General features: G+C 43.2%; 1 protein-coding gene across 2 annotated transcripts; it reads left to right on the forward strand.

Moving 5' to 3' along the window:
• The first annotated feature begins 1,199 nt into the window (after positions 1-1,199).
• LOC142662729 (transmembrane protein 26-like) lies at positions 1,200-25,349 on the forward strand. 2 transcript variants are annotated; one of them, XM_075840948.1, is made up of 5 exons: positions 1,200-1,448; positions 2,091-2,115; positions 11,021-11,237; positions 19,521-19,662; positions 24,759-25,349. In XM_075840948.1, exons 3-5 carry the CDS (start codon positions 11,041-11,043, stop codon positions 25,326-25,328), a joined length of 909 nt encoding a protein of 302 aa, XP_075697063.1. In that variant the 5' UTR covers positions 1,200-1,448; positions 2,091-2,115; positions 11,021-11,040; the 3' UTR covers positions 25,329-25,349. The 2 variants fall into 2 exon arrangements, with proteins under 2 accessions (XP_075697063.1, XP_075697064.1); XM_075840949.1 differs by lacking the exons at positions 1,200-1,448; positions 2,091-2,115 and adding an exon at positions 2,347-2,389.

Here is a 25,349-nt window from a genome sequence, read left to right on the forward strand (position 1 = left end):
ACACAAGTATATGATGATAGTCAAGAATAATAGGGAGCATTAAATAAATGCACAATGGTAAACATAATATCATAATTGGTACCATAGGCCCCTGACCTGCCATAGACATAGTGCCAATAGGCCCCCTCCAGGATTAAGCATGGGTGTGAAACGTGTGTCGAAGTTTGAGGTGGATGGCACAGCCTGTGGTGGATGGCACAGTCCTGTCAAAAAGAGGGATCCCAACAGATAAGTTTTTTTTCTTTTACAATGGAAGTTAATTGTAGGTGTATTTAAATATATAGGTCACATTTGCACATTACACATTTTGATCCATCTGATGATCAAGGCAACAAAAAATTAAAAAAATCATATAGTTGAAACTTTCTTTCCTTTGAGGCTATGTTCACATCTGCGTTGTGTTATTCCGTTGTTCTGCTCCGTCAAAGGAGCAGAACAAGGTAATAACGGAAGCAACGGTTCTGTTGCACAACGGATACCATCGGCGACCAACTCTTAATGGGTTCCGTCGAGGTGTCTGTGGTTTTACCAGAGACAATAGCGCAGCATGCTGCACTATTGTGTCCAATAATCTCCGGTAATCCTGGCCGGATCGGTGATGGAGGCCCCTAACGGAGCCTCCAACGCAGATGTGAATGAGGCCTTACATGTACTTCAACTATATGTCCCAAATGTGATGTAAACAAACACAGTGGCATGTAAAGAGAATGTATCACCTATTTTATTTATACTAAAACCAAATATTGATACATATTATTTTTTTCTAATCTGTTTGTATTTTTTTATCGTATATTTTGTTTATTCTTCGCATGATTATGGGGATGGTGATCTTGCCTGAGCTCTGCTCTGTGAACGGTAGTTCTGAGATTTGCTCTACAGCTGTCACATTGACATAACAAACCTCAGAATACAACAAAAATTGTGGCCTGTTCCATCACATGCTGTATTATGGGGGTATGCTAGCCTAGAAGCATTCGAGGCATTGAGGCGCTATACGCAGCACATGAAGTGCATATGGCTCCACCATACGGAATTATAGGAACTCCGTGTGCCGCTATATGGGCTCCGTGCACACAGCTTTTCCATGTCCATCAGGCTTTATCAATGTTTTGCAAATATTATTTTTATTAATATAGTAAGAAATAAATGTAAAAACATTTGAAAAATATGGTAGTAACCATTTCTGTTTATATTGTGCAGTTCTGAGTTATAAAGAAAAATATTTCAGAAAAAGGAACCTCCAGTGACTTGATAACGTGACATTTTCGGCTTATCACAGTGCAGGGTGTGTTTCATACTGGAAATGTTTTTTATTTGTTTGCTCCATTAACCCAGTGGGCTGGAGCACATCAACAATTGAAGAGCACCGAGTAAACGTCAGAACTTGGAAGAAGCCTCTGCAAAATACACTGATTCCTCACATACTGTATAAGGTTTATTTGGAACAGGTAAGATTTACATTGACTTATTTTTATGACACATATTTAACATTAGGCATTTTCATGCTTGCCTCTAATATACACAAGCACGATCTACAATGAAATACATTAAAATGACTAAGACTGAATTCTCACAAATCTTTCACTGTTAGTATTAATATCATTCAATGCCATTTGGATTGTTATAGGGCATAAATCCCACGTGTCCCTCTTTTAAAGAGTCCTTGCTTTTTACCTTGATTTTTTTTTTTTTTTGCATATCCAGTATATTATATTATCTCATGATTTATTGCTATTTGGTCATATACATATTGCATATGTAGCTGACTTTTTATGGCAATATTTAAATGAAGGGCTGCTGATGAAAAAGTCTGTATCAAGTGATTGAAACACTCCAGCTTTCCTCATCATACTGCCAGGCTACACATAGATATGCAATACGTTGTTCTTCTTTATAGTAACATTTACTTTCTAATATATTCATCTTGGCTTTTATGAGCCCATTAGCTGTTTTCTCAATTTATTGCTTAGTGCCTGGTGAATGAAAGAATGAATAAATAAATGAGAGCGTCTGCCGCATGACATATCACACAGAGAAGGAAAGGAAAGAATTGTTATCTCTAATTGATTTATTACTACGTTTTTCTGTAGGTAAAAGGATGTACTGGTCCCTATGGTAAGTTGGTCATCACATAGTATTGTACTGCACTGTAAGCAAGAGTCATGCATGTCAAAGTTTATGACACATATGCCAAGTGTATTGTTAGCTGCATAAAAAATATATATATTTGAGATGCAATCCAGGCAAACATTGAAAAATCTTTGGTCAGAGTCGTTGATCTCCCTTTGCCCCCAAAGATTCACTTTAGCCGTCTTCTACTAGGCTGCGAATGAAGGCTGTGCTACTACAATGAAGAAAATATGCAGCAACAGTAAATAACAATGTGAAGGTAAGGAAGATATAAACACTATGTGATGGCTGATTTTTTATTTTTGGAACTGGAACCTTTCTTTGAATAATTATTTTATTTTAAGCAGCATTTTAAGTTTGGGACTAAGGGTATGTTCACACACACAAGTAAAAACGGCTGAAAATTACAGAGCTGAAAACATTTTTTGAGGCGTTTTTTCTAGACGATTTTGGAGCTGTTATTCAATTGACACAATGAAAAACAGCTCCAAAAACGGCTCAAGAAGTGACATGGTCCTTTTTACAAAACGCTTTTTTACGCGCCGTTTTTTAAAACGCTGGTGTAAAAAAACCGCCCCGTCTGAACGAAACGCCGCTGTAACGAACCTCACTATTGTAAGTAGATTCAGCAGCAATGCATATTTATTTATATATAGTGTTTAAGGTGGCATTGGTGTTCGTAGACTGCTGTCGCCATTTTCTTGTGTATTATTTTGCAGGTAAAAAGTAAAAACACACCCAGTTGTCTATTAAGAAACTAATTAGCATAAATCTAAAATTGCTCATAACTTGCTGAAAAATGATCGTTTTTCAAAATAAAAACCACTGCTGTTATCTACATTACAGCGCCGATCACATTATGTAGGAGATAGGGCACTTATAATCTGGTGACAGAGTCTCTTTAACTCATCTAAAATACAGAACTCTTATAGGATTGGATCAATTTGATATGTAATATTTCATTACACAGAACATTTCATTATATGTTTTATCATGTTTGCATGGTTTGGGGCTTTTATTGACTCTGTATGTTATGACTGGTGTTGATATTAAAGGAGTTGTCCCAAGTGGACAATTCCTTTTCAAATGTAACAACCCCCCCCCCCCCAGTGAACAGCTGATTGTCGTGGTCCGGCTGCTGAAAGCCCCCAGCAATCAGCTGTTATAAGTGGGGGGAGAAGCTGTGTGCGGTGTGTTCCTTGTGCGAATGAGCAACCTTGCAATGCACCTGGAGGTGTGCCTTATGACCCTGGGAAAGTGGGTCTGAATTGTTAATAAAGTCAAGTAGTAACTTTACCAAAAATACTGTTTATAATGCACTGCTGATATTTTTCTTAAAGTGGCATACCCCTTTAAGTATATTAGATACTGATAATTTATCCTTATTGGGAAATATAGATGTAGGAGGTACTAGTTTCAATCTGTGCAACACGCTGGCTTTATCAGTAGTTACGATATTATACCAATACAGTGACATCTAGTGAAAACTAGATGAAAGGCCTTCGAGGAGATTTACATACATTGGTTTCAATGCAATAACCCAAAGTGTTTCCTTAAGAAGACAATGCTCCACAGATGAGTTACTACTACAGATAAGGAAGGATAGTACAAACCAGCAAAACGGTTTGTGACCACATGAACATACACATACCTCCCAACCCTCCCTGATCCAGCGGGACAGTCCCAGATTTCGGGCAGTGTCCCCCTATCCCGGGCAGCCGGTGGAATGTCTCAGTTTCAACTGTTCCTCAGATCGCAGATAAAGTTGAGTATAATGGTGCAGCAGGGAGCCGTCAGCTCCCTGCTCACCATTCACTGTGTAACACCAGCTGTGAGCGGCTCGACTCTATGGAGCGACCTCATCATGCCTGTCTGCGCCGAGCCACGCACAGCACGGACCGGTGGAGCAGAGCGATCTCCTCCACTTGTCATGGGAACGAGGATAGGTGAGTATTTATTTTTTTATTTTTTTTATTAGGCACTATAGGGGCATTATACAAGGTATGGGGGGGGGGGCAGCTATAGGGGCATTATATTGTATGGGGAAACTATGTGGGAATTATACTGTATGGGGCAGCTATGGGAGCATTATACTGTGTGGGGCAGCTATGGAAGAATTACACTGTGTGGGGCAGCTATTGGGGCATTACACTGTATGGGGCAACTATGGGGGCATTATACTGTGTGGGGCATCTATTGGGGCATTACACTGTATAGGGGCAGCTATGGGGCATTATAGTGTGTGGGTCATTATACTGTGTAGAAGGCACTAAAGGGGCATTATACTATGTGGGGGCACTATACTGTATTGGCGCCACTATAGAGGCATTATACTGAGTGGAATCTACTATATGGGGCATTATACTGTATGGTGGGCACTATACAGTGTGTGGGAGGCAGATAATAATATAAGACATAATACTGTGTGTGTGGCAGATATGAGGGGGAATTAAAATGTGTGGAGGGCAGCTATGGGGGCATTAAACGGTGTTGGAGGCATTATGGAGCATTATACTGTGTGGGTGGCACTATGGCGGCATTATTATAGTGTGGAGGCCACTAGGGGGGAATTATACTGTGGAGGCCACTAGGGGGCATTATCCCGTGTGGGCTGAATTGGGTATTTATAGGCGGGGATAGGGCGGGCTAGAGGTGTGGCTTAACGGGCTCCGCATCTCTTGTCCCTCGTTGCAATACTTAAAAGTTGGGAGGTATGCATACGAGCCTAGAGCACAGAGCACCTAACTTTATGTGGAACCAAAAAATTGTAATATTGGTAGGTAAAATCCACTATATCTTTTCAAACTATTTGGTTGCTCTTACTCTATTTCTCGATTTACTCTATGTCTATTACATACTTGCATCTTAAGTTATTAGAAGTGTAGGTAGTTTTTCCATCTCAGACATTTATGGCATATTGTAATGGCAGGAAGGAGGTGAAGGGAAAGTGAGCCCTAATCTACCCACCGCCCTGTCCCTGCCTACTTGCAACGACCCGCCCTAGGCGACGAGGTACAACTGGGCGGCGGTCCCTACGCTGGCTAAGTGCACAGGAAGACAAAACAGGGAACACGCAAGGGAAGGGGCAGTAGCCACGGAACGCCACGAGGAAACGGGGCGGCGAACGAACAGTCAGGACCAGGACGAAGTGAGTACACCCGAGCAGGTACGGAGACAGAAGCAAGCCAGGGCAAGCAAGCAGGTCAAGCAGAACTGCCGCAAGGCAGAAGCACGGCAGAAGCAGGCTGGAGCAAGCAGCAGTGGGGCCAGGAATCCAAAAGAATTACAAGCACTGAGGGAGAGCACAGGGCAGGTAATAAAGGGCAGGGGGCGGAGCTAACTCCGAGAGACCAGGCCGCGATAGGCTCTCCCACTCCTGAGCCTGCCACCCTGGTTGGTGGGAGATGGTGTCAGTCGAGCAGGTCTGGCCTCAGGTGTGGATTGATTAATCCCAGGAGTATAGCTAGATGAAGTACCTGGCAGATCCCTAACAGTACTCCCCCTTTTATGAGGGGCCACCGGACCCTTACTAAGGGGACCCGGTTTAGTGGGGAAGAGGAGGTGGAACCTCCTGATCAATACCCCAGCGTGAACATCACGGGCAGGTACCCAAGTCCTCTCCTCCGGCCCGTATCCTCTCCAATGGACCAGGTACTGGAGGGAGCCCTGGACCATCCTACTGTCCATAATCTTGGCCACCTCGAATTCCACCCCCTCAGGGGTGAGAACGGGAACAGGAGGTATCCTCGAGGGGGACCAGGACGGGGAGCAGCGTTTAAGGAGGGAGGCATGGAAGACGTCATGTATGCGAAAGGATGGGGGGAGCTCCAGACGGAAGGATACAGGGTTGAGGACTTCAATGATCTTATAAGGTCCAATAAATCGGGGAGCAAACTTCCTGGACGGGACCTTAAGGCGCAAGTTCCTGGACGACAACCAGACCAAATCCCCGACGACAAACCGGGGGTTAGCAGAACGTCTACTATCCGCCTGAATCTTTTGTGCGCTCTGGGACGCCTCTAGGTTCTTCTGAACCTGGGCCCAGACAGTGCACAGTTCCCGATGAACCTCCTCTACCTCAGGATTATTGGAACAACCAGGGGAGACGGAGGAGAACCTTGGGTTAAACCCGAAATTACAGAAAAACGGGGAGACCCCTGACGAGTTACTGACCCGGTTATTCAGGGAAAATTCAGCAAGGGGAAGGAATGAGACCCAATCGAATTGACAGTCAGAGATGAAACACCTTAAATATTGTTCCAGGGATTGGTTGGTCCTTTCCGTTTGGCCATTAGTTTCGGGATGGAAGGCGGAGGAGAAGGACAGATCAATCTCCAACTTTTTACAAAAAGCTCTCCAAAATAAGGAAACAAATTGTACCCCTCTGTCAGAAACGATATTGACTGGGGCCCCATGGAGACGCAGGATGTGTTTCACAAACAAAGAAGCTAACGTCTTGGCGTTAGGTAGCTTCTTAAGGGGCACAAAGTGGCACATCTTGCTGAAGCGGTCGACTACCACCCACACCACCGACTTGCCCTGAGATGGAGGCAAATCGGTGATAAAATCCATGGAGATATGGGTCCAAGGTCTCTGGGGAATGGGCAAGGAACGTAGTAGGCCCGCAGGTCGGGACCTAGGGGTTTTGGACCTAGCGCAAACCTCACAAGCGGCGACGTAAGCCCTAACATCTTTAGGCAACCCAGGCCACCAATAGTTTCTGGTAATGAGGTGTTTGGTGCCCAAGATGCCAGGATGACCAGATAGAGCGGAGTCATGGTTTTCCCTGAGTACCCTCAGCCGGTATTGCAGGGGAACAAACAGTTTGTCCCCAGGGACGTTCCCGGGAGCTGCACCCTGATCAGCCGCGATATCAGAAGCTAAATCAGAATCCGTGGCAGAGACGATTATACCAGGGGGTAAAATACAAGCGGGATCCTTCTCGGAAGGAGGATTGGCCATGAAACTACGTGACAGAGCGTCAGCCTTAATATTCTTGGACCCAGCCCTATAGGTAACCAAGAAATTAAATCTGGTAAAGAATAGTGCCCACCGAGCTTGTCTAGGATTAAGCCTCCGGGCCGATTCTAGGAAAACCAGATTCTTGTGATCCGTAAGGACCGTTACCTGGTGTCTGGCCCCCTCCAGGAAGTGCCGCCACTCCTCAAAAGCCCATTTAATAGCTAGAAGTTCGCGGTTACCAATATCATAGTTACTCTCCGTGGGCGAAAACTTCCTAGAGAAGTAAGCACAGGGGCGGAGATGGGTGAGGGAGCTGGTACCCTGGGACAAGACGGCCCCCACTCCCACCTCGGAAGCGTCAACCTCCACAATAAATGGCTCCTCTTGGTTGGGCTGAATCAGCACGGGGGCCGAGATAAAGCACTTCTTGAGAGTCTCAAAGGCCTGGACGGCCTCAGGGGGCCAATGGAGGACATCGGCACCCTTGCGGGTAAGGTCCGTAAGAGGCTTAGCGACGACCGAGAAGTTGGCAATAAATCTCCTGTAATAGTTGGCGAACCCTAAAAAACACTGTAACGCCTTAAGGGAGGCAGGTTGGACCCATTCCGCCACAGCTTGAACCTTGGCAGGGTCCATGCGGAATTCATGAGGAGTGAGGATTTGCCCTAAAAATGGTATCTCCTGTACCCCAAAGACACATTTTTCAGTCTTAGCAAACAGATTATTCTCCCGAAGGACCTGGAGCACCTTCCTGACATGCTCCACGTGGGAGGACCAGTCCTTGGAAAACACCAGTATGTCATCAAGGTACACAACAAGAAAATTACCCAGGTACTCTCTCAGGATTTCATTAATAAAATTCTGGAAGACAGCAGGGGCATTACACAACCCAAAGGGCATGACCAGGTATTCGAAATGACCCTCGGGTGTGTTGAACGCAGTTTTCCACTCATCCCCCTCTTTGATGCGGATAAGGTTATATGCCCCCCGTAGATCGAACTTAGAAAACCATTGGGCTCCCTGAACCTGATTAAAAAGATCCGGAATCAAAGGAAGTGGGTACTGGTTCCTTACGGTGACCTTATTCAGGTTACGATAATCAATGCACGGCCTAAGACCACCATCCTTCTTCCCCACGAAGAAGAAGCCAGCACCTACAGGAGAAGTCGAGGGGCGAATGAAACCCTTGGCCAGGCATTCTTGGATATACACCCTCATCGCTTCACGTTCAGGACATGAAAGATTAAATATCCTACCCTTAGGAAGCTTGGCACCAGGCACCAAATCGATAGCGCAATCGTAATCTCTATGGGGGGGCAACACCTCGGAGGCCTCCTTAGAAAACACATCGGCGAAGTCCTGAACAAACTCAGGAAGCGTGTTTACCTCCTCCCGGGGAGAAATAGAGTTAACAGAAAGACATGACATAAGACATTCATTACCCCATTTGGTGAGATCCCCAGTATTCCAATCAAATGTGGGATTATGCAACTGCAACCAGGGAAGACCTAATACCAGATCAGACGATAATCCCTGCATCACCAGTACAGAGCACTGCTCCAAATGCATGGAGCCAACCAGGAGTTCAAAAACAGGAGTATGCTGAGTAAAATAACCATCAGCAAGGGGGGTTGAGTCGATTCCTACTACAGGGATGGGATAAGGTAAATCAATACAAGGCATCTTTAGAGACATAGCAAAATCCACAGACATGATATTAGCAGATGAGCCAGAATCCACGAAAGCACTGCCCGTGGCAGACCGGCCAGCAAACGAGACCTGAAAGGGAAGCAAAATTTTATTGCGTTTCACATTAACGGGAAATACCTGTGCGCCCAAGTGACCTCCCCGATGATCACTTAGGCGCGGAAGTTTTCCGGCATCTTATTCTTGCGCCTGGGACAGGTGTTCAGTAGATGCTTGTCGTCCCCACCGTAGAAGCAGAGACCATTCATTCTGCGAAACTCTCTACGTTGTCGAGGGGACATGGAGGCCCCGAGTTGCATAGGTACCTCCGAGTCCTCCGTGGAGGGGCGAGGAGACGGGACCTCGGGGGGAATCGCAGAAAAGTCAGAGGGGAGCACACTGAAGCGTTCTAGCTGACGTTCCCTGAGACGTCGGTCAAGTCGTACTGCTAGGGCCATAACCTGGTCAAGGGAGTCAGGCGAGGGGTAGCTAACCAGCAGATCCTTCAGGGCGTCAGATAATCCTAACCTAAACTGGCACCTTAGGGCCGGATCGTTCCACTGAGAAGCTACGCACCACTTCCTAAAATCAGAACAGTATTCCTCAACCGGTCTCCTACCCTGACGTAAGGTCACCAGCTGACTCTCGGTTAAAGCAGTCCTGTCAGTCTCGTCGTAAATGAGTCCGAGGGCAGAGAAAAAACGATCAACAGAGGAAAGTTCAGGGGCGTCAGGAGCCAAGGAGAAGGCCCACTCTTGGGGCCCTTCCTGGAGTTGGGATATGATGATACCCACCCGCTGGTTCTCGGAACCTGAGGAGTGGGGCTTTAGGCGGAAATACAGTCTGCAACTCTCCCGGAAGGAGAGAAACGTCTTACGGTCCCCTGAAAACCGGTCAGGTAACTTGAGGTCGGGTTCTAGAGGTGAGGTGAGGGGTACTACTAAAGCAGCGTCACCCTGATTGACCCTTTGGGCCAGGGCCTGGACCTGTAGGGAGAGGCCCTGCATCTGCTGGGTCAGGGTCTCAAGGGGGTCCATGATAGCGTCAGCGTAGGAGAAATGGTAGACTAGGTAAGGGCTTGTAATTATGTAATGGCAGGAAGGAGGTGAAGGGAAAGTGAGCCCTAATCTACCCACCGCCCTGTCCCTGCCTACTTGCAACGACCCGCCCTAGGCGACGAGGTACAACTGGGCGGCGGTCCCTACGCTGGCTAAGTGCACAGGAAGACAAACAGGGAACACGCAAGGGAAGGGGCAGTAGCCACGGAACGCCACGAGGAAACGGGGCGGCGAACGAACAGTCAGGACCAGGACGAAGTGAGTACACCCGAGCAGGTACGGAGACAGAAGCAAGCCAGGGCAAGCAAGCAGGTCAAGCAGAACTGCCGCAAGGCAGAAGCACGGCAGAAGCAGGCTGGAGCAAGCAGCAGTGGGGCCAGGAATCCAAAAGAATTACAAGCACTGAGGGAGAGCACAGGGCAGGTAATAAAGGGCAGGGGGCGGAGCTAACTCCGAGAGACCAGGCCGCGATAGGCTCTCCCACTCCTGAGCCTGCCACCCTGGTTGGTGGGAGATGGTGTCAGTCGAGCAGGTCTGGCCTCAGGTGTGGATTGATTAATCCCAGGAGTATAGCTAGATGAAGTACCTGGCAGATCCCTAACACATATACACAGGATATGCCATAAGGCTGGGTTCACACGACCACTTTAACGTCCGTAATCGACGGACGTATTTCGGGCGGAAGTCCCGGACCGAACTCAGTGCAGAGAGCCAGGCTCCTAGCATCATAGTTATATACGACACTAGGAGTCCCTGCCTCTCTGCCGGACAACTGTCCCGTACTGTAATCATGTTTTCAGTACGGGACAGTAGTTCCACGGAGAGTCAGGGACTCCTAGCATCGTACATAACTATGATGCTAGGAGCCCGGCTCCCTGCCGTGTGTTCGGTCCGGGACTTCCGCCCGAAATACGTCCGTCGATTACGGACGTTAAGGTGGTCGTGTGAACCCAGCCTAAATGTTTAATATGTTTGGTTCCTACCTCTTGGACCCCCACCAATCGGAAAAATAGGTGGGAGCACCACCAACGAATGTTGATAAATGTCTATGAAGCGAAAAAAACAAACCTTGTCTGTAAATATATCAGTTTTATATGGTAATAATATCCATTATGTATATCAGTATCCTTTGCGGAATATAAATATGTATATGTAGTTATAGTTTTCTGTTTGTCTTTTCACAGATTACAAGTAAATTGAAGAAATGTTGTGCAAATGCTGGAAGATACTGTCGGCCACTTTCAGTCGTTTATTCTTTGCCTTACATGGAACTATTATGGTATTCCTAGCAGCACATGTGAAGAAGGATTTCTCCTACTTATTTCTTCTGATTGGAATTGTCCTCTTGTTTGTTGAGATGTCTGTAACACTGCAGATGACAGAACATGGAGAATGGAAATGGTAATATGGGCGATTAAATACTTAAGGCTAGGAACACACCAAGATGTTGGTTGTGCAATACCTAGTGAAGAAATGTAGCACAAGTCTCTCATTGAAATGAATGTGCAACTGGTTCACGTTGCAGTCCGCTGCATGAAGCTTTAGGGTATTTTCACACACCCTTTTTACGGATGTAATTTAGGCGTTTTACGCCTCGAATTATGCCCGAAAAAACGGCTCCAAAATTCTTTTTTTTTTTTTTTTTACGCGCCGCTGTCAAAAGACAGCGCGTAAAAAGACGCCCGCCTCAAAGAAGTGCATGTCACTTCTTGGGACGTAATTGGAGCCGTTTTTATTGACTCCAATGAAAACCAGCTCCAATTACGTCCATAAAAGAGGCTGCGAAAAAAGCGTGCACATGTCAAAACGTCTGAAATTCAGGAGCTGTTTTCGCCTGAAAACAGCACCGTAATTTCAGACGTAATTGGCGTTGCCGTGTGAACATACCCTTAGTTGCAGTACTTTCACAATATATGGCTGTCAGAGAGCTAAAACCTTATTTATTATGCCTAGTGTAGTCAAAAATAGGCGTAATTGCCCATAGAAAATATTTACTCTAGATCACTGCTTTACTGTAGTTTTCTAATCTAACTTTAAAAAATTCTGACTGTTGCTAACTCAATTATTTAGAATTAGTTAAAGGAGATGTCTGCTTTGGAAAACCCATTTTCAGATACTCTATTAGGTAATTCTGGGTCAGTAGAGTGGGGTCCCTCATTTGGGACCTCCATTATTTAGTCAGAGTAGAGAATAACTACATTGAGCATCTCTATCTCCAGAGGACCTGACATGTCCCTGTTTTACATGCACAGCCCATTGATTATAGCCTGGATCATGTAATGCTTCATTTCTCTTCTGGTGGCGCTGCAGATAAATTGAACACTTCCTGCCATGTTTTCCATGATAATAGCAGATCACTAAAGACAACCTTGCATCAGATAATTTCGGGGAACCCTTCTAATAAAAATGAATTGCAGAAAACGTACAAGCCGTGTAATTTAATCCTTTATTGTAAAAAGGACTAAAAAGAGATGATGAATTTGTACAAAATAACAAAAGGATTAATTGTTCCTAAAAATCTAGAATTAGATTTAGGAGATAAAGGTAATTTGTTTTTATTTGGAACAAGATGTTCTATGATTTCTCAACAAGAATGTTTTAATTTATATCTGATTAAAGATGGCAAATACATTAATAAGTAGTACCAACATAATAGCTATTTTATGAAAAAAAAAAATAACAGAATGTTCAGTAGTTCATAGTACAATGTGAAATATTTCAACAAGTTTTCTCATATCTTCTGGACCGGAAATTATCTGTGCATACAGTGTCTAAACACCTAAAGGTGTCTTAATGGAAATAGTCTTGCAAAGAAAAGTGAGCTAAAACTCCTTAACAGTGGTGTCAAAGTCTGTGGTCAAATTATATTGTTTGTTGACAATATTGCGACCAGAAGCTTTAGCCACGTGCCACCTTAAAAGCAAATTGTTCTTCTATTACTCTTCCAACCTACATGTATTTGGTCTTGGGTTTTTTTTTAGAACATGTTGGGCTTCCATATTTTGTAAAAAAATAATAGATATATTTAACTTTTTTTAAATATGTAAAAGGAAAAAAGGGAAATAAAAAAAATAAAGCAGGTTTGCTGACACCATACGACTATTACAGATGTTGTTAAGTGCCAGAACACCCCCAAAATTACTCTTATTAGTAAATTAGACCCCTAAGGTATTAGTTTAGTGACATATAAAAGATTTTAGCCCTCTATTTTTTCCCAGACTATTCATTGAGTTCAATGGAAAAAATTAAAACTGCCATTTTCTTTCCAAATATTTGAATTCAGGTGACCTTTTCTGACATCTGGTGCATGCCACCGGGTTAACACACCTGAATACATATTTGGCAACTTCTGCCGACTTAAACGATACCAAATATGTGCACATTTCTTACACGCTGGGTGCAAGGCAGAGCTTACAACAAATGGTGCACAAACTGGCTTTTGGAGAGCAAATTTTCCAAAGCTACTTCCAAAGCGATCTTTGTATATGCGACCAGTGTCGTGGCCAAAGTCGCCGTGTAGCCCCAGCCTAAAACTGAACAATACATCAATATATATGATATGAAAGATCTAAATAAAGAGATAGGTAGAGAGAAATAATAATAAACTTTATTTGTATAACACAAAAAAACGCAATTTAGATAGATATAAATGTATAAAGATATTATAATCATCTATCTATCACACTATCTATCTATCTATCTATCTATCTATCTATCTATCTATCTATCTATCTATCTATCTATCTATCTATCTATCTATCTATCTATCTATCTCATATCTCTCTGTCTGTCGCATATATACTGATATATAGTATAAGTCTAGGCTGGGGCTACACGATGATTTTGGCCACGACACATGTCCCGTGGCCAAAAATAGCTTTGTCCAGTAGCCTACATTGCAAGTAAAATGACTGCGACCACATTCACTTTCATTACTTGCCATGTAGACTACGGAACATAATGATCTTAGGCCATGCGACTTGCGTCGCGGCCAAAGTCGCCGTGTAGCCTCAGCCTAAAACTATACTATATATCAATATATATGCGATACAGAGATAGATAGATACAGAGATAGATAGATAGATAGATAGATAGATAGATAGATAGATAGATAGATAGATAGATAGATAGATAGATAGATAGATAGATAGATAGATAGAGAGTTAGATAGATGCACAGATGATAGATCGATAGATTAGGTAGGTAGATAGATAGATAGATAGATAGATAGATAGATAGATAGATAGATAGATAGATAGATAGATAGATAGATAGATAGATAGATAGACAGACAGACAGACAGACAGACAGACAGACAGACAGACAGACAGATAGATAGATAGATAGATAGATAGATAGATAGATAGATAGATAGATAGATAGAAAGAAATATATTTATTGGAGAAAAAAAGTGTTTGTGTTTTATTACTTACTGTTCTCCCTCCCTGACAGCCTGCCAGGAGAGGGAGAAGTTACAGGGGGGGGGGTCGATTAAGCAAGGAGTGGGGGCGTGAAGGGGGGCAGGGGAGATGCCGCGAGACGGGGGGTGAGGTGCCGCAAGGATGGGAAAGCACCACCGACGGGGAAAATATTGTGGTCATTGTAACAGGTTGTGACAATGATCACATGCTCAGAGACCACACTGATTGGTCTCTGGGTAGAGCTCCATGATTTCAGTTGTCTAGAGACAGCTGTTTCACGGAGCTAAATGCTGCGACAGACCGGAAAAAAGCGTAAATCTGCAGGACGCCCTGGAACGGCCTTGAATAGTTAATTGTGGACCGCCCGGACATTTATAGGCTATGGGCGGTCCGCAAGTGGTTAAAGGGTTTTTCCCATGAGGGACATTTATGACATATCCACAGAATATGTCATAAATGTCAGATAGATGCAGGTCCCACCTCTGGGACCCGAACCTGTCTCTAGAACAGGGCCCCCTAAAACCTGTTCTACCTTTTTCTGCTCCCTCTGCCTCCCCGGCCACTTCCTGACTATATGTTTTGGAGTTACGAAAACAGCGTAGCTCGCTGAGCTACACTGTTTCCGTAACTCCCATAGTAGGGAATGATAGTTACGGAAACAGCTGTCACGTAGGGTTCGTGGTCCCACTGGGCTGTACCGCCTTGGCGGTATGGCAGCTGGCCAACAGGGCGCAGGTCAGTGTCTATAGTTTATATAGGGTACCTGCGGCAGCTCGAACAGTAGCAAGGCAGGCTTGACAGGAACTAGGCAGCAGGTAGACGTAAGGCATGGAGAAGCAGGACAGGCGTGGTATACAGCACGGCTACAGCTAAGCACGGCACTAGATCAGGTTACAGGATACAGGAACAGGGAACACTGGGATCAGGAAACACTAGGGGACCATTTGCAAGACAGACTTGGAATACAACAACAAAGCTCAGGTGTGGGAGGATGGGGCTGGGACATTCTTATAGCCCAGGGTGCTCTGGAGCAATTAGCTCAATCCCCAACATGCATGCGCTCTGGCTTCTCAAGTCTGGACTGAGCTCGTGAGCGCACCCTGGTGGTCACTGTGGAGCAGGACGGCCGTATGTGCAGACATCTCTTGAGAGAAGGGCGTTGACTGGATGGAAGGAGTTTGTGGTCAGCGACCACGGACGTTACAACAGCGTAGCATGCGAACTACGCTGTTTCCTTAACTACCATTCAGTTCTAAGGGACTTATGGAAACAGCGTAGCAACACATCTGCAACACAGAGCGTCAGAACGGGGTTTAGGGGGGACCAGCATCTATCTGAGAGAAAACTCCTATCTGTGGGAAAACACGTTTAATGGTCGACATTTCTATTGTCTTAAATTACATTTCTTTAAAAAATCAGAAACGATGTAGTCTAACAAATATTCAGTAAGGTCTGATTCAGATTGCGTTGTCCTTCCGTCGAAGGTATACATCGGGAGGAGTCCGAACTCCTCGGGTAGAGTGCTCATTGAAGCACTGTGCCCAGGAAAACCCCTGACGTCTCTGTCCATATATGGACAGTGATGTCAGGGTCTTTCAACTATGGAGTCTCTGCCAGAGCATCACAAGTGCTCTGGCCGGGGACTACTGTCTTGGGAAAGCCCTTGATGTCACAGTCCATATATATATACACTACCGTTCAAAAGTTTGGGGTCACCCAGACAATTTTGTGTTTTCAATGAAAACTCACACTTATATTTATCAAATGAGTTGTAAAATGACTAGAAAATATAGTCAAGACATTGACACGGTTAGAAATAATGATTTTTATCTGAAATAATAATTTTCTCCTTCAAACTTTGCTTTCGTCAAAGAATGCTCCATTTGCAGCAATTACAGCATTGCAGATCTTTGGCATTCTAGCTGTTAATTTGCTGAGGTAATCGGGAGAAATTTCACCCCATGCTCCAGAAGGCCCTCTCACAAGTTGGATTGGCTTGATGGGCACTTCTTGCGTACCATACGGTCAAGCTGCTCCTACAACAGCTCTATGGGGTTGAGATCTGGTGACTGCGATGGCCACTCCATTACAGATAGAATACCAGCTGCCTGCTTCTTCCCTAAATAGTTCTTGCATAATTTGGAGGTGTGCTTTGGGTCATTGTCCTGTTGTAGGATGAAATTGGCTCCAATCAAGCGCTGTCCACAGGGTATGGCATGGCGTTGCAAAATGGAGTGATAGCCTTCCTTATTCAAAATCCCTTTTACCTTGTACAAATCTCCCACTTTACCAGCACCAAAGCAACCCCAGACCATCACATTACCTCCACCATGCTTGACAGATGGCGTCAGGCACTCTTCCAGCATCTTTTCAATTGTTCTGCGTCTCACAAATGTTCTTCTGTGTGATCCAAACACCTCAAACTTCGATTCTGTCCATAACACTTTTTTCCAATCTTCCTCTGTCCAATGTCTCTGTGCTTTTGCCCATATTAATCTTTTCCTTTTATTAGCCAGTCTCAGATATGGCTTTTTCTTTGCCACTCTTTGCCACTCTGCCCTGAAGGCCAGCATCCCGGAGTCGGCTCTTCACTGTAGACGTTGACACTGGCGTTTTGCGGGTACTATTTAATGAAGCTGCCAGTTGAGGACCTGTGAGGCGTCTATTTCTCAAACTAGAGACTCTAATGTACTTGTCTTGTTGCTCAGTTGTGCAGCGGGGCCTCCCACTTCTCTTTCTACTCTGGTTAGAGCCTGTGTGTGCTGTCCTCTGAAGGGAGTAGTACACACTGTTGTAGGAAATCTTCAGTTTCTTGGCAATTTCTCGCATGGAATAGCCTTCATTTCTAAGAACAAGAATAGACTGTCGAGTTTCACATGAAAGCTCTCTTTTTCTAGCCATTTTGAGAGTTTAATCGAACCCACAAATGTAATGCTCCAGATTCTCAACTAGCTCAAAGGAAGGTCAGTTTTATAGCTCCTCTAAACAGCAAAACTGTTTACAGCGGTGCTAACATAATTGCACAAGGGTTTTCAAGTGTTTTCTAATCATCCATTAGCCTTCTAACACAGCAAACACAATGTACCATTAGAACACTGGAGTGATGGTTGCTGGAAATGGGCCTCTATACACCTATGTAGATATTGCATTTAAAACCAGACGTTTGCAGCTAGAATAGTCATTTAGCACATTAACAATGTATAGAGTGTATTTCTGATTAATTTAATGTTATCTTATCTTCATTGAAAAAAACTGTGCTTTTCTTTCAAAAATAAGGAAATTTCTAAGTGACCCTAAACTTTTGAATGGTAGTGTATATATACATATAGATATGTATATATAGACAGTGATGTTAGGAGCAGAATTGAGATGTCGGTATCCCCAGCCAGGGCGTCGGCAACACCCTGGCTGTGGATTCCGCTCCTGGAGAAGCCCCTGACGCCACTGTAAATACATGAACAGTGATGTCAGGGGCTCCTCCAGTCTCGCAGTCCCTGACCAGAGCGCTTTCGATACTTTGACTGGGGACTTCGTAGTTTAAAGCCTCTGACGTCACTGTCCATATATGAACAGTGATTTCAGCGGCTTCCCCAGTGCCATAATCCCCGGGACAAGCGGTACCTGATGCTCTGCCTGGAGACTCCGACTCTGGGAAAGCTCCCCGAGGTATACGTTTAACAAATGCCTCCGACGGATGTTATACAGTGGCATCCGTCACACATAGGCTCCCATGTTTTAAAAAAACTTATACCGCATGGTATACATTTTGTTTGCAGGATCTCTCAGAATGGAATAGCATAGTTAACTATGTTATTTGTAAGAAAAAAAATATGCTGATGTTTACCAGCCCGACAGATTCCAAAAGGATACCCTTTTGGCCTCCGTCAAGCTTTTGAGCCCTATGGACATGTTTAGTGTGTACGTTGGGAATTTTCCCAACATACCTGCTAAATTTAGTGCTAAAACTAATGTGAATCAGGCCAGACTGTGCACAGCTGGCAGGGGGTAAATTCTCTTGTACAGCATTGTACTTTCCACATTGAAAACTTTTTCTCAAACAAAAGATATTAACAGTGCTATATTATAGGGAGGCCAAAAGGGACAATTGCCCAGGGGCCTCCATCACCTACGGACTTACACCATCTTTTTCTCTCCAGTTTTTTCCAGAGGCTCCCAGCTGCAAGATATACGAGTTTGAAAAGATTTCAAGCGTACCTTTAACTAAATAAAAGTTTTAATACATGACAGAATGATTCAAGTTTTACTAAAGTTTATTTAGTTAGGGTCAGAGCGCCATTCTCTTTGCACTGATTGCTTAATATGGCCAGTGGTAATGCATCAACGTTACTGATGTCACTACTGTGACCTGTGACTACAGAGCTGCAGACCAGTGGGGGGGGGGGGGGCAGGAAACCATTAACGCTGGGAATTTGGAAGAGGAGTATATAGTTTTTATTAGTTGTTTTTAAAAAAAAACTATTTCGACTTATCCTAGCTTGTGGGGAAACAAATCTATATAAGCCCCCTGTCATTAATGCTTAGACTCTTATGGAATTGCTATGCGAGCTATTCCCCAAAGGCTGCAGGAGACTTCCAGGAGGGAGCGTGCAAATGAATCTGAAACCTCAAATCTGTCACAACTCTGATCAACAGAGTCTAAGGTTACTCTATGGCTTTCGTCAGAGCCGACCACAGGGCAGGATGTTTTTTTTCTGCATAGAACCTAGGTTCAATACAGGCAAACCTGAACAGGATAACCAGACAGCCAGAGGGTAAACAGAAAATCCAAATCAGAAAGAAAATGTATATCAGGTATAGCAGAAGTCAAAACCAGCCGGGAGCAGATATTCCAAATCAGTAAACAAGGGGTTATCCAGAGACAAGCCAAGGTCAGTTTCCAAGAAGTTCAGAAGTCAGAGGTATAGGGTATTGTCAGAAGCTTGATCAAAACACCTGAAGACAAGTAAATCACAAGCAAAGAACAAGTGGAGGAAGCCAGGTATAAATACTCCACCCTTATCTCTAATAGGGAGAAAGACAGAGAAGAGAGATAGGCTCAATGTCAAACCAGAACCACCTAGAAGCTAGACCAGTAGTCAAGGCAATCTTAAAGGAACAGACGTTTCCTAACAGACCCTATGTAAGTCAGTCAATCTAGACATAAAATGTCGGTCATTGCTTTTATATTTTCATTGTAGTACTCTAGAAGGCCACTGATTCTTAAATCATATTTATATACTGACCTGTTCTCTATGTTTTGCAGGTTTTCTCCAGTGGTGTTTATATATTTGTGTTCTGTTATCCCTTCTCTTTTTGTAATGGAACTTGAATACCTGAGGTACAGAACGAATAAAAGTGATGATATAAATATAAGCAAAACGACTGGAGCTCATTGCACAAAAAATGTACGTATTTAATCAAATACATGCTTTAGATAACATAATGGTCTTGCATTTTACGTAGGATTTTGTCAGGGGAAGAGTTCATCGCTATGGTTACGCATGAACAACCTACAAAAACCTCCAACCAAACCAATGGCGTAAAGAGGGGTCCCCAATTTACAAGTAGACAACCTAGACGCGAACCATAAGGGAATCAAAGCCCCCAACAAAATGTAACATGCATACATATATACAAAAGTAGAAAATCCTTATTAGATAGAATAGACAATAATACAATGCGGAATAAAAAGATGGACTATACACGAAAAAAAGAGACAGTAGTGTCAGATGAAATAAACCAGTGGCCTGAAGAGACAGTCACCTAAAGTAGTCGGAATATACTCAATTACCCACAGTAAAACATAAATATTGCACAATAAATTATATGCTCATATGTATTCACTAAGGTAGAGGTTCCAGTTAATAGAGAACAGGTAATGCATAATAGAAAATGTCCCAAATATCAAATGCAATTGTATTATCTATTGGTTATATAGATGATCCCCCGTTTTACACACGCTATCAAACCTGTGATATAAAGTTATCGTGTACGTTATTTAACGTAATGGTGTTTTATACCTTATACTTGTAATTCCTACTGTTACAAAATTCTATCTCTTACATATTTACTGGTATAATCAACCTATTATTCAGTTATCTAGACTGTGTCGTTTGCAAGTTTAGCACTGTGCTGTTGTATGGTGTTGGAACGACATGACATTGAATATTTTGTCTGTAAATGTGAGAGGTCTGGGAGCCACTCACAAGAGAAATCTAACTTTTTCCTTTTTCCGCAACCAAGGGCAGATAATATGCCTTTACGAGACACATCTCACACAATCTACCACCCACTGGCTGAACCGGACGTGGATTCTATGGGCAGCCCATCCACACATAGTTCCTACTCAAGGGGAGTCTCCATTTTAGTGCACAAAACAGTCAGATGGGAACCCGATGTGGTTCAGAGGGATCCGGAAGGCAGGTCAATTTTCATACATGCCTGGATAGAGGGCTAATCATTTGTGCTGATTGGTCTGTATTTCCCGCCACCGGCACCTCTGGCCGTTCTCTATGAAGCAGCAAAATTTGCAACCCAATATCCCACGGCGGGACTGATATGTATGGGAAACTTTAACCTCTTATTGGATACTTCTAAGGACAGATTCTACCCACAGGGACCATCTGGGCATTCATCTAAGTCTGTGCCCGTGGCTGGATTCTTGGGGGAGATGGGCTGGCTTGACATGTGGAGGCAACGTAATCCAACCATACAGGAATTTACCAGCTTCACTCCTGGGATAAATTCCTTATCCAGAATCGGTTATGTGTGCAGTAATTCTAAAGTATATAGTATGCTGGGGTTAATATCTCACTTACCCCGGGCCATGTCAGATCACTCACCTATAATTGTTAGGATCAACCTACATCAACAAATAATGTCCAGAGACCCTAGGCGGATACACCCATTCTGGCTTACTTTATTCGGGTATCAGGATCGTATACCGGACCAATGGACGCTGATCTTTGAAGATAACATACCTTTTGATAATTATTCAGCACTGTGGGATGCACTTAAGGTCTATCTACATGGTTGCTTACAATTTTCAATCTCATATCAAAAGTAACAGTCCTCTAGAGAAGAACAGCTGCTGGCAATCAATTGTACAAATCTAGAAGCCACGTATATTGCTGATCCTTCACCCCTCAACCAACAACAATGGCTACAGAAAGGTAGGGAATATTTAAATTTTCTTCACGAGAAGACTAAACGACGCACTTTCTTCTGTAATCAGAGATACTTCGAAACGGGAAACCAATCAAGTAGCCTGTTGACACACTTCATACATTGTAACTCCTCTTCACCAGCTATATTGCATTGTAACTCAGCGAGGATGACACCCTCCATTCTAATGTGCATATACATGTTTCTCTGACTTCTACAGAGATCTATATAGCTCTAAATTACAAGTCTCTTTGACAAATATCCGTGACTACCTAGCGGAGATAAATATACCTACCTTGACGGCAACGCAAAGGGAATTTATAGATGCTCTTGTCACTATAACTGAATTAAAAGAAGCTTTATCATCAATGGCTAAGGGCAAGTCTCCAGGTCCTGACGGACTACCACTAGAGGTAGGGGTGCTGTGCTCCTGGACCTCTTGCATAATTCCATAAATAAAATACTGTGTACAATCTGACTGATATTTCCTATTCTCTGTTAATTTACTAGCCACTACTGTTTTCATATGCTACTGTTAAAATGTAATGTCATAATTGGCACTTGTATGTGCCCTGCCACATTTAGGCTGGATTCACACGAGCATGTTCGGTCCGTAATGAACGCAACGTATTTCGGCCGCAAGTCCCGGACCGAACACACTGCAGGGAGCCGGGCTCCTAGCATCATAGTTATGTACGATGCTAGAAGTCCCTGCCTCGTTGCGTGACAACTGTCCCGTACTGTAATCATGTTTTCAGTACGTGACAGTAGTTCCACGGAGAGGAAGGGACTCCTAGCGTCGTACATAACTATGATGCTAGGAGCCCGGCTCCCTTTCATAGACTCTATTGAAAACAGCTCCAAAAACGGCCGTAAAAAACGCAACAAAAAACGCAGCAAAAATTGCCAGTGGCTTAAAAAACTTCTGAAAATCAGGAGCTGTTTTCCCTTGAAAACAGCTCTGTATTTTCAGACTTTTTGACTCAGCGTGTGAACATACCCTTAAAGTTCATTCTGTCGCAAATCAACATTCTTTTTCAATAAACCGAGTTAAAAAAAAATAATAATTTGGTTTGTGTTGCCACATTCATTGAGCGTTTTTTTTTTTTTGCGGACAAGCTGTAGATTCTAGTGGTACAATTTTGGGATACATGAGAATTTTTGATTACTTTTTATTTTATTTTTTTGTGGGAGTTAAGATGACCAAAAAACAGCGATACCAGTTATGTTAATTGTTGTTTTTTTACATTGCTTTAAGGGGAAAATGTTTTTGTTTTTTTCTACTTTTTACCCTTATTTAACTGTTTTTAACTTTTCCTACTAGTTTCCCTAGGGGACTTGAACCAGCAATCGTTGGATCGCTTACACAATATACTGCAATAATGTATTGCCGTATATTGCGATTCTGTCTGCCTCCAAGTTTTAGGTTTCATACAGAATCTGTGAGAACAAAATAGAGGCCTGTTCCATCACATGTCGTATTACAGAGGTATTTTTCTTTCTAGGGACTCTGTGTACTACCATACAATGGGGCAGATTGACTATTGTTGCGCTAGAATTCTGGCCTAAGTTGTGACTTTTTTGGGCCCAAATCAATTTAGACAAATTTTGGTTATTGATTTTCCGCCTCACTAGACATCTTTCAAAAGTGTCTAGAAAAGGAGTGTGGCTTAATGCAAAGGGGCATGGCTTAAAATGCATCAATGTGCGCCAACATTTTGGTGCAACAAAAAGGGGGAAAACTAAGGCTTTATTCACTCAACACTTAAAAACAACTGTGTGACGGGCATTTTTTTAATAGCCCTCACACATCCGTTTTTAAAACAATGAAGTTCCAAAGGTGTATTCACACGTTTTTGATGTCCTATAACGAAGCCTAAGAGAAAAACCCCTGAAAAAGAAGCATAACGAGAGCATGCTGCGTTTGGGAAAAAACGCAATTCACATAATTTCTTTAAAAACGCCACAAACCAAAATGCAGTTGTATGTAGTGCATTTTATATTTTACTATAGACTTTAATGTAATTTTCGCCACACTAAAGAAAAAAAAAAGCATAAAAAAAGCCATTAACCACTTAGTGGCCAGCCTATTTTAGGCCTTATTGACCAAGCTATTTTTTTTCCTTTTTGCATCGCTGCATTCAAAAAGCTATTATGTTTATATTTTTCCAGTTGACATAGCTGTATGAGGACTTGTTTTTTGCAGGATTAGTTGTATATTGTAATGACATCATTTTGGGGAACATATAACTTTTTTATTAACTTTTATTAACTTTTTTTGGGGGGAATAGAAAATTACCCAGCAATTCCGCCATTGTTCTATGCGTTTTAAATTGACACCTATTCACGGTGTGGCGTAAATAACATACCACCATTTTTCTAAAGGGCGGTATGATTATGGCAATACTAAATATGTATAGATTTTTTATGTTTTACTACTTTTGCACTATAAAAACACTTTTGAACTAAAGTTATTTGTTTTTACATTGTCGCATTCCAAGAGCTATAACTTTTGCATTTTTCCGTTGCTGTAGCCATATGTGAAGAGGTGCAAATCTTTCCATTATAGGTTTTCTCTGTTTATGTTCCACTACTGGTTTTGGGTTCCAAATACTGAAGCAAAATACTGACCAGAATACTGACGTGTGCATGAGGCCTAGGCCATGCCTCTGGCACGGCCTAATAGGCATATAGCCAGGGCAGGCCTGGGGGCCTTTGTTAGGTCCACGGCAACCCATCAGAGGCCCGTGATCGAGTTTGCGGGCCGCCGATGGGTAAAAGAGGGAGCACCCTTGCTCTATAAACCACTTAGATGCCGTGGTCATTATTGACCGCGGCATCTAAGGGGTTAAATGGTCGCAAGCGAAGGAAACTTTGAGTGCTAATGTTAGAGCAGGAGCCCGGCTGTCATCAGGCATCTGAGCACCCACTACAGCCTGCACGGGACACCCATGCAGTACTTAAACTAGGCCACCGTGAAAAGTCGATCATCTAGCCCATTAGTCACCGTGGCGAAAAGGCGTATTGCTGGTCACGAATGGGTTAAAAACGCCATTTAAAAACACTACTAGAAATGCAGCAAAACGCTGTGTGTGAATCCAGTCTTACACGTTAGGTAAGATGTGCCAAATTTCTCATACAATATGCGCCTTCGTGATAAATTTAGCACATCTTCTAACTGCCTGGTCTAAGTTTACGCTGTCTAAATATTAGACAACATTAGTAAATCTGCCCCAATGTCTGTGTGTACTTTGCCATAAGTATGAGCTCTGCTATCTCTATTGCACGTTTGCCTTGTTTTCCTAAATAACAACAGATTTTTTTTATGTCTCGCCAGGACAATAACTACTCCCGTATCGTGCAAAGTGTAGAGGAATGTACAATCTTGGTGTTGATTATAGGACGTTGGCTGATGCCAAGAGGTAAAATGAACCGGGACCAGCTCGCTCAGCTACTTCTGACGTACCTAGCTTTAGGTGCAGATATTCTAGATATTTTAGAACTAATGAAGGAGCCATCAGTGAAAACCAACAAGACTATAACTGTTGTGGGACTGTGTCTGTTCACTTGGGCGGTTATGCAATTCACATTGGTGCTCACCCAACCTTTACCCACTTCATCTCCAGGTACAGAAGAAAATGAGCAATTACAATCAGAATCTGACATAAATACATGTGTACTGTCTTTATGTTGTACCGATGAGGTTTTGAGTGTGATGATCGCGGTGGGAATGCAGGACGGACCCTTTCTTATTTACCGCTTGTACTTGGTAACTAGAGAGGGAGTGTTTAATGACTCCATGACTTTCTTTATATGCAAAAACTTTTTATCAGTTATAATACAAGTTTACAGGGTTGTTGTTTTCCTTTGCAATAAAAATCACAAATCAAAGACATGTAATCCATAAGAATTTACATTTATTGTTTAA

This window comes from Rhinoderma darwinii, chromosome 10 (genome assembly GCF_050947455.1).
Source record: "Rhinoderma darwinii isolate aRhiDar2 chromosome 10, aRhiDar2.hap1, whole genome shotgun sequence".
In the NCBI taxonomy this organism is placed as follows: domain Eukaryota; kingdom Metazoa; phylum Chordata; class Amphibia; order Anura; family Rhinodermatidae; genus Rhinoderma; species Rhinoderma darwinii.

Excerpts from the sequence above, each read along its gene's own strand:
- LOC142662729 (XM_075840948.1), top strand. The coding sequence starts at position 11,041 with ATGTTGTGCAAATGCTGGAAGATACTGTCGGCCACTTTCAGTCGTTTA. Across the intron at positions 11,238-19,520 it reads GAACATGGAGAATGGAAATG|GTTTTCTCCAGTGGTGTTTA; the intron begins GTAATATGGGCG and ends TATGTTTTGCAG. Across the intron at positions 19,663-24,758 it reads GAGCTCATTGCACAAAAAAT|GACAATAACTACTCCCGTAT; the intron begins GTACGTATTTAA and ends ATGTCTCGCCAG.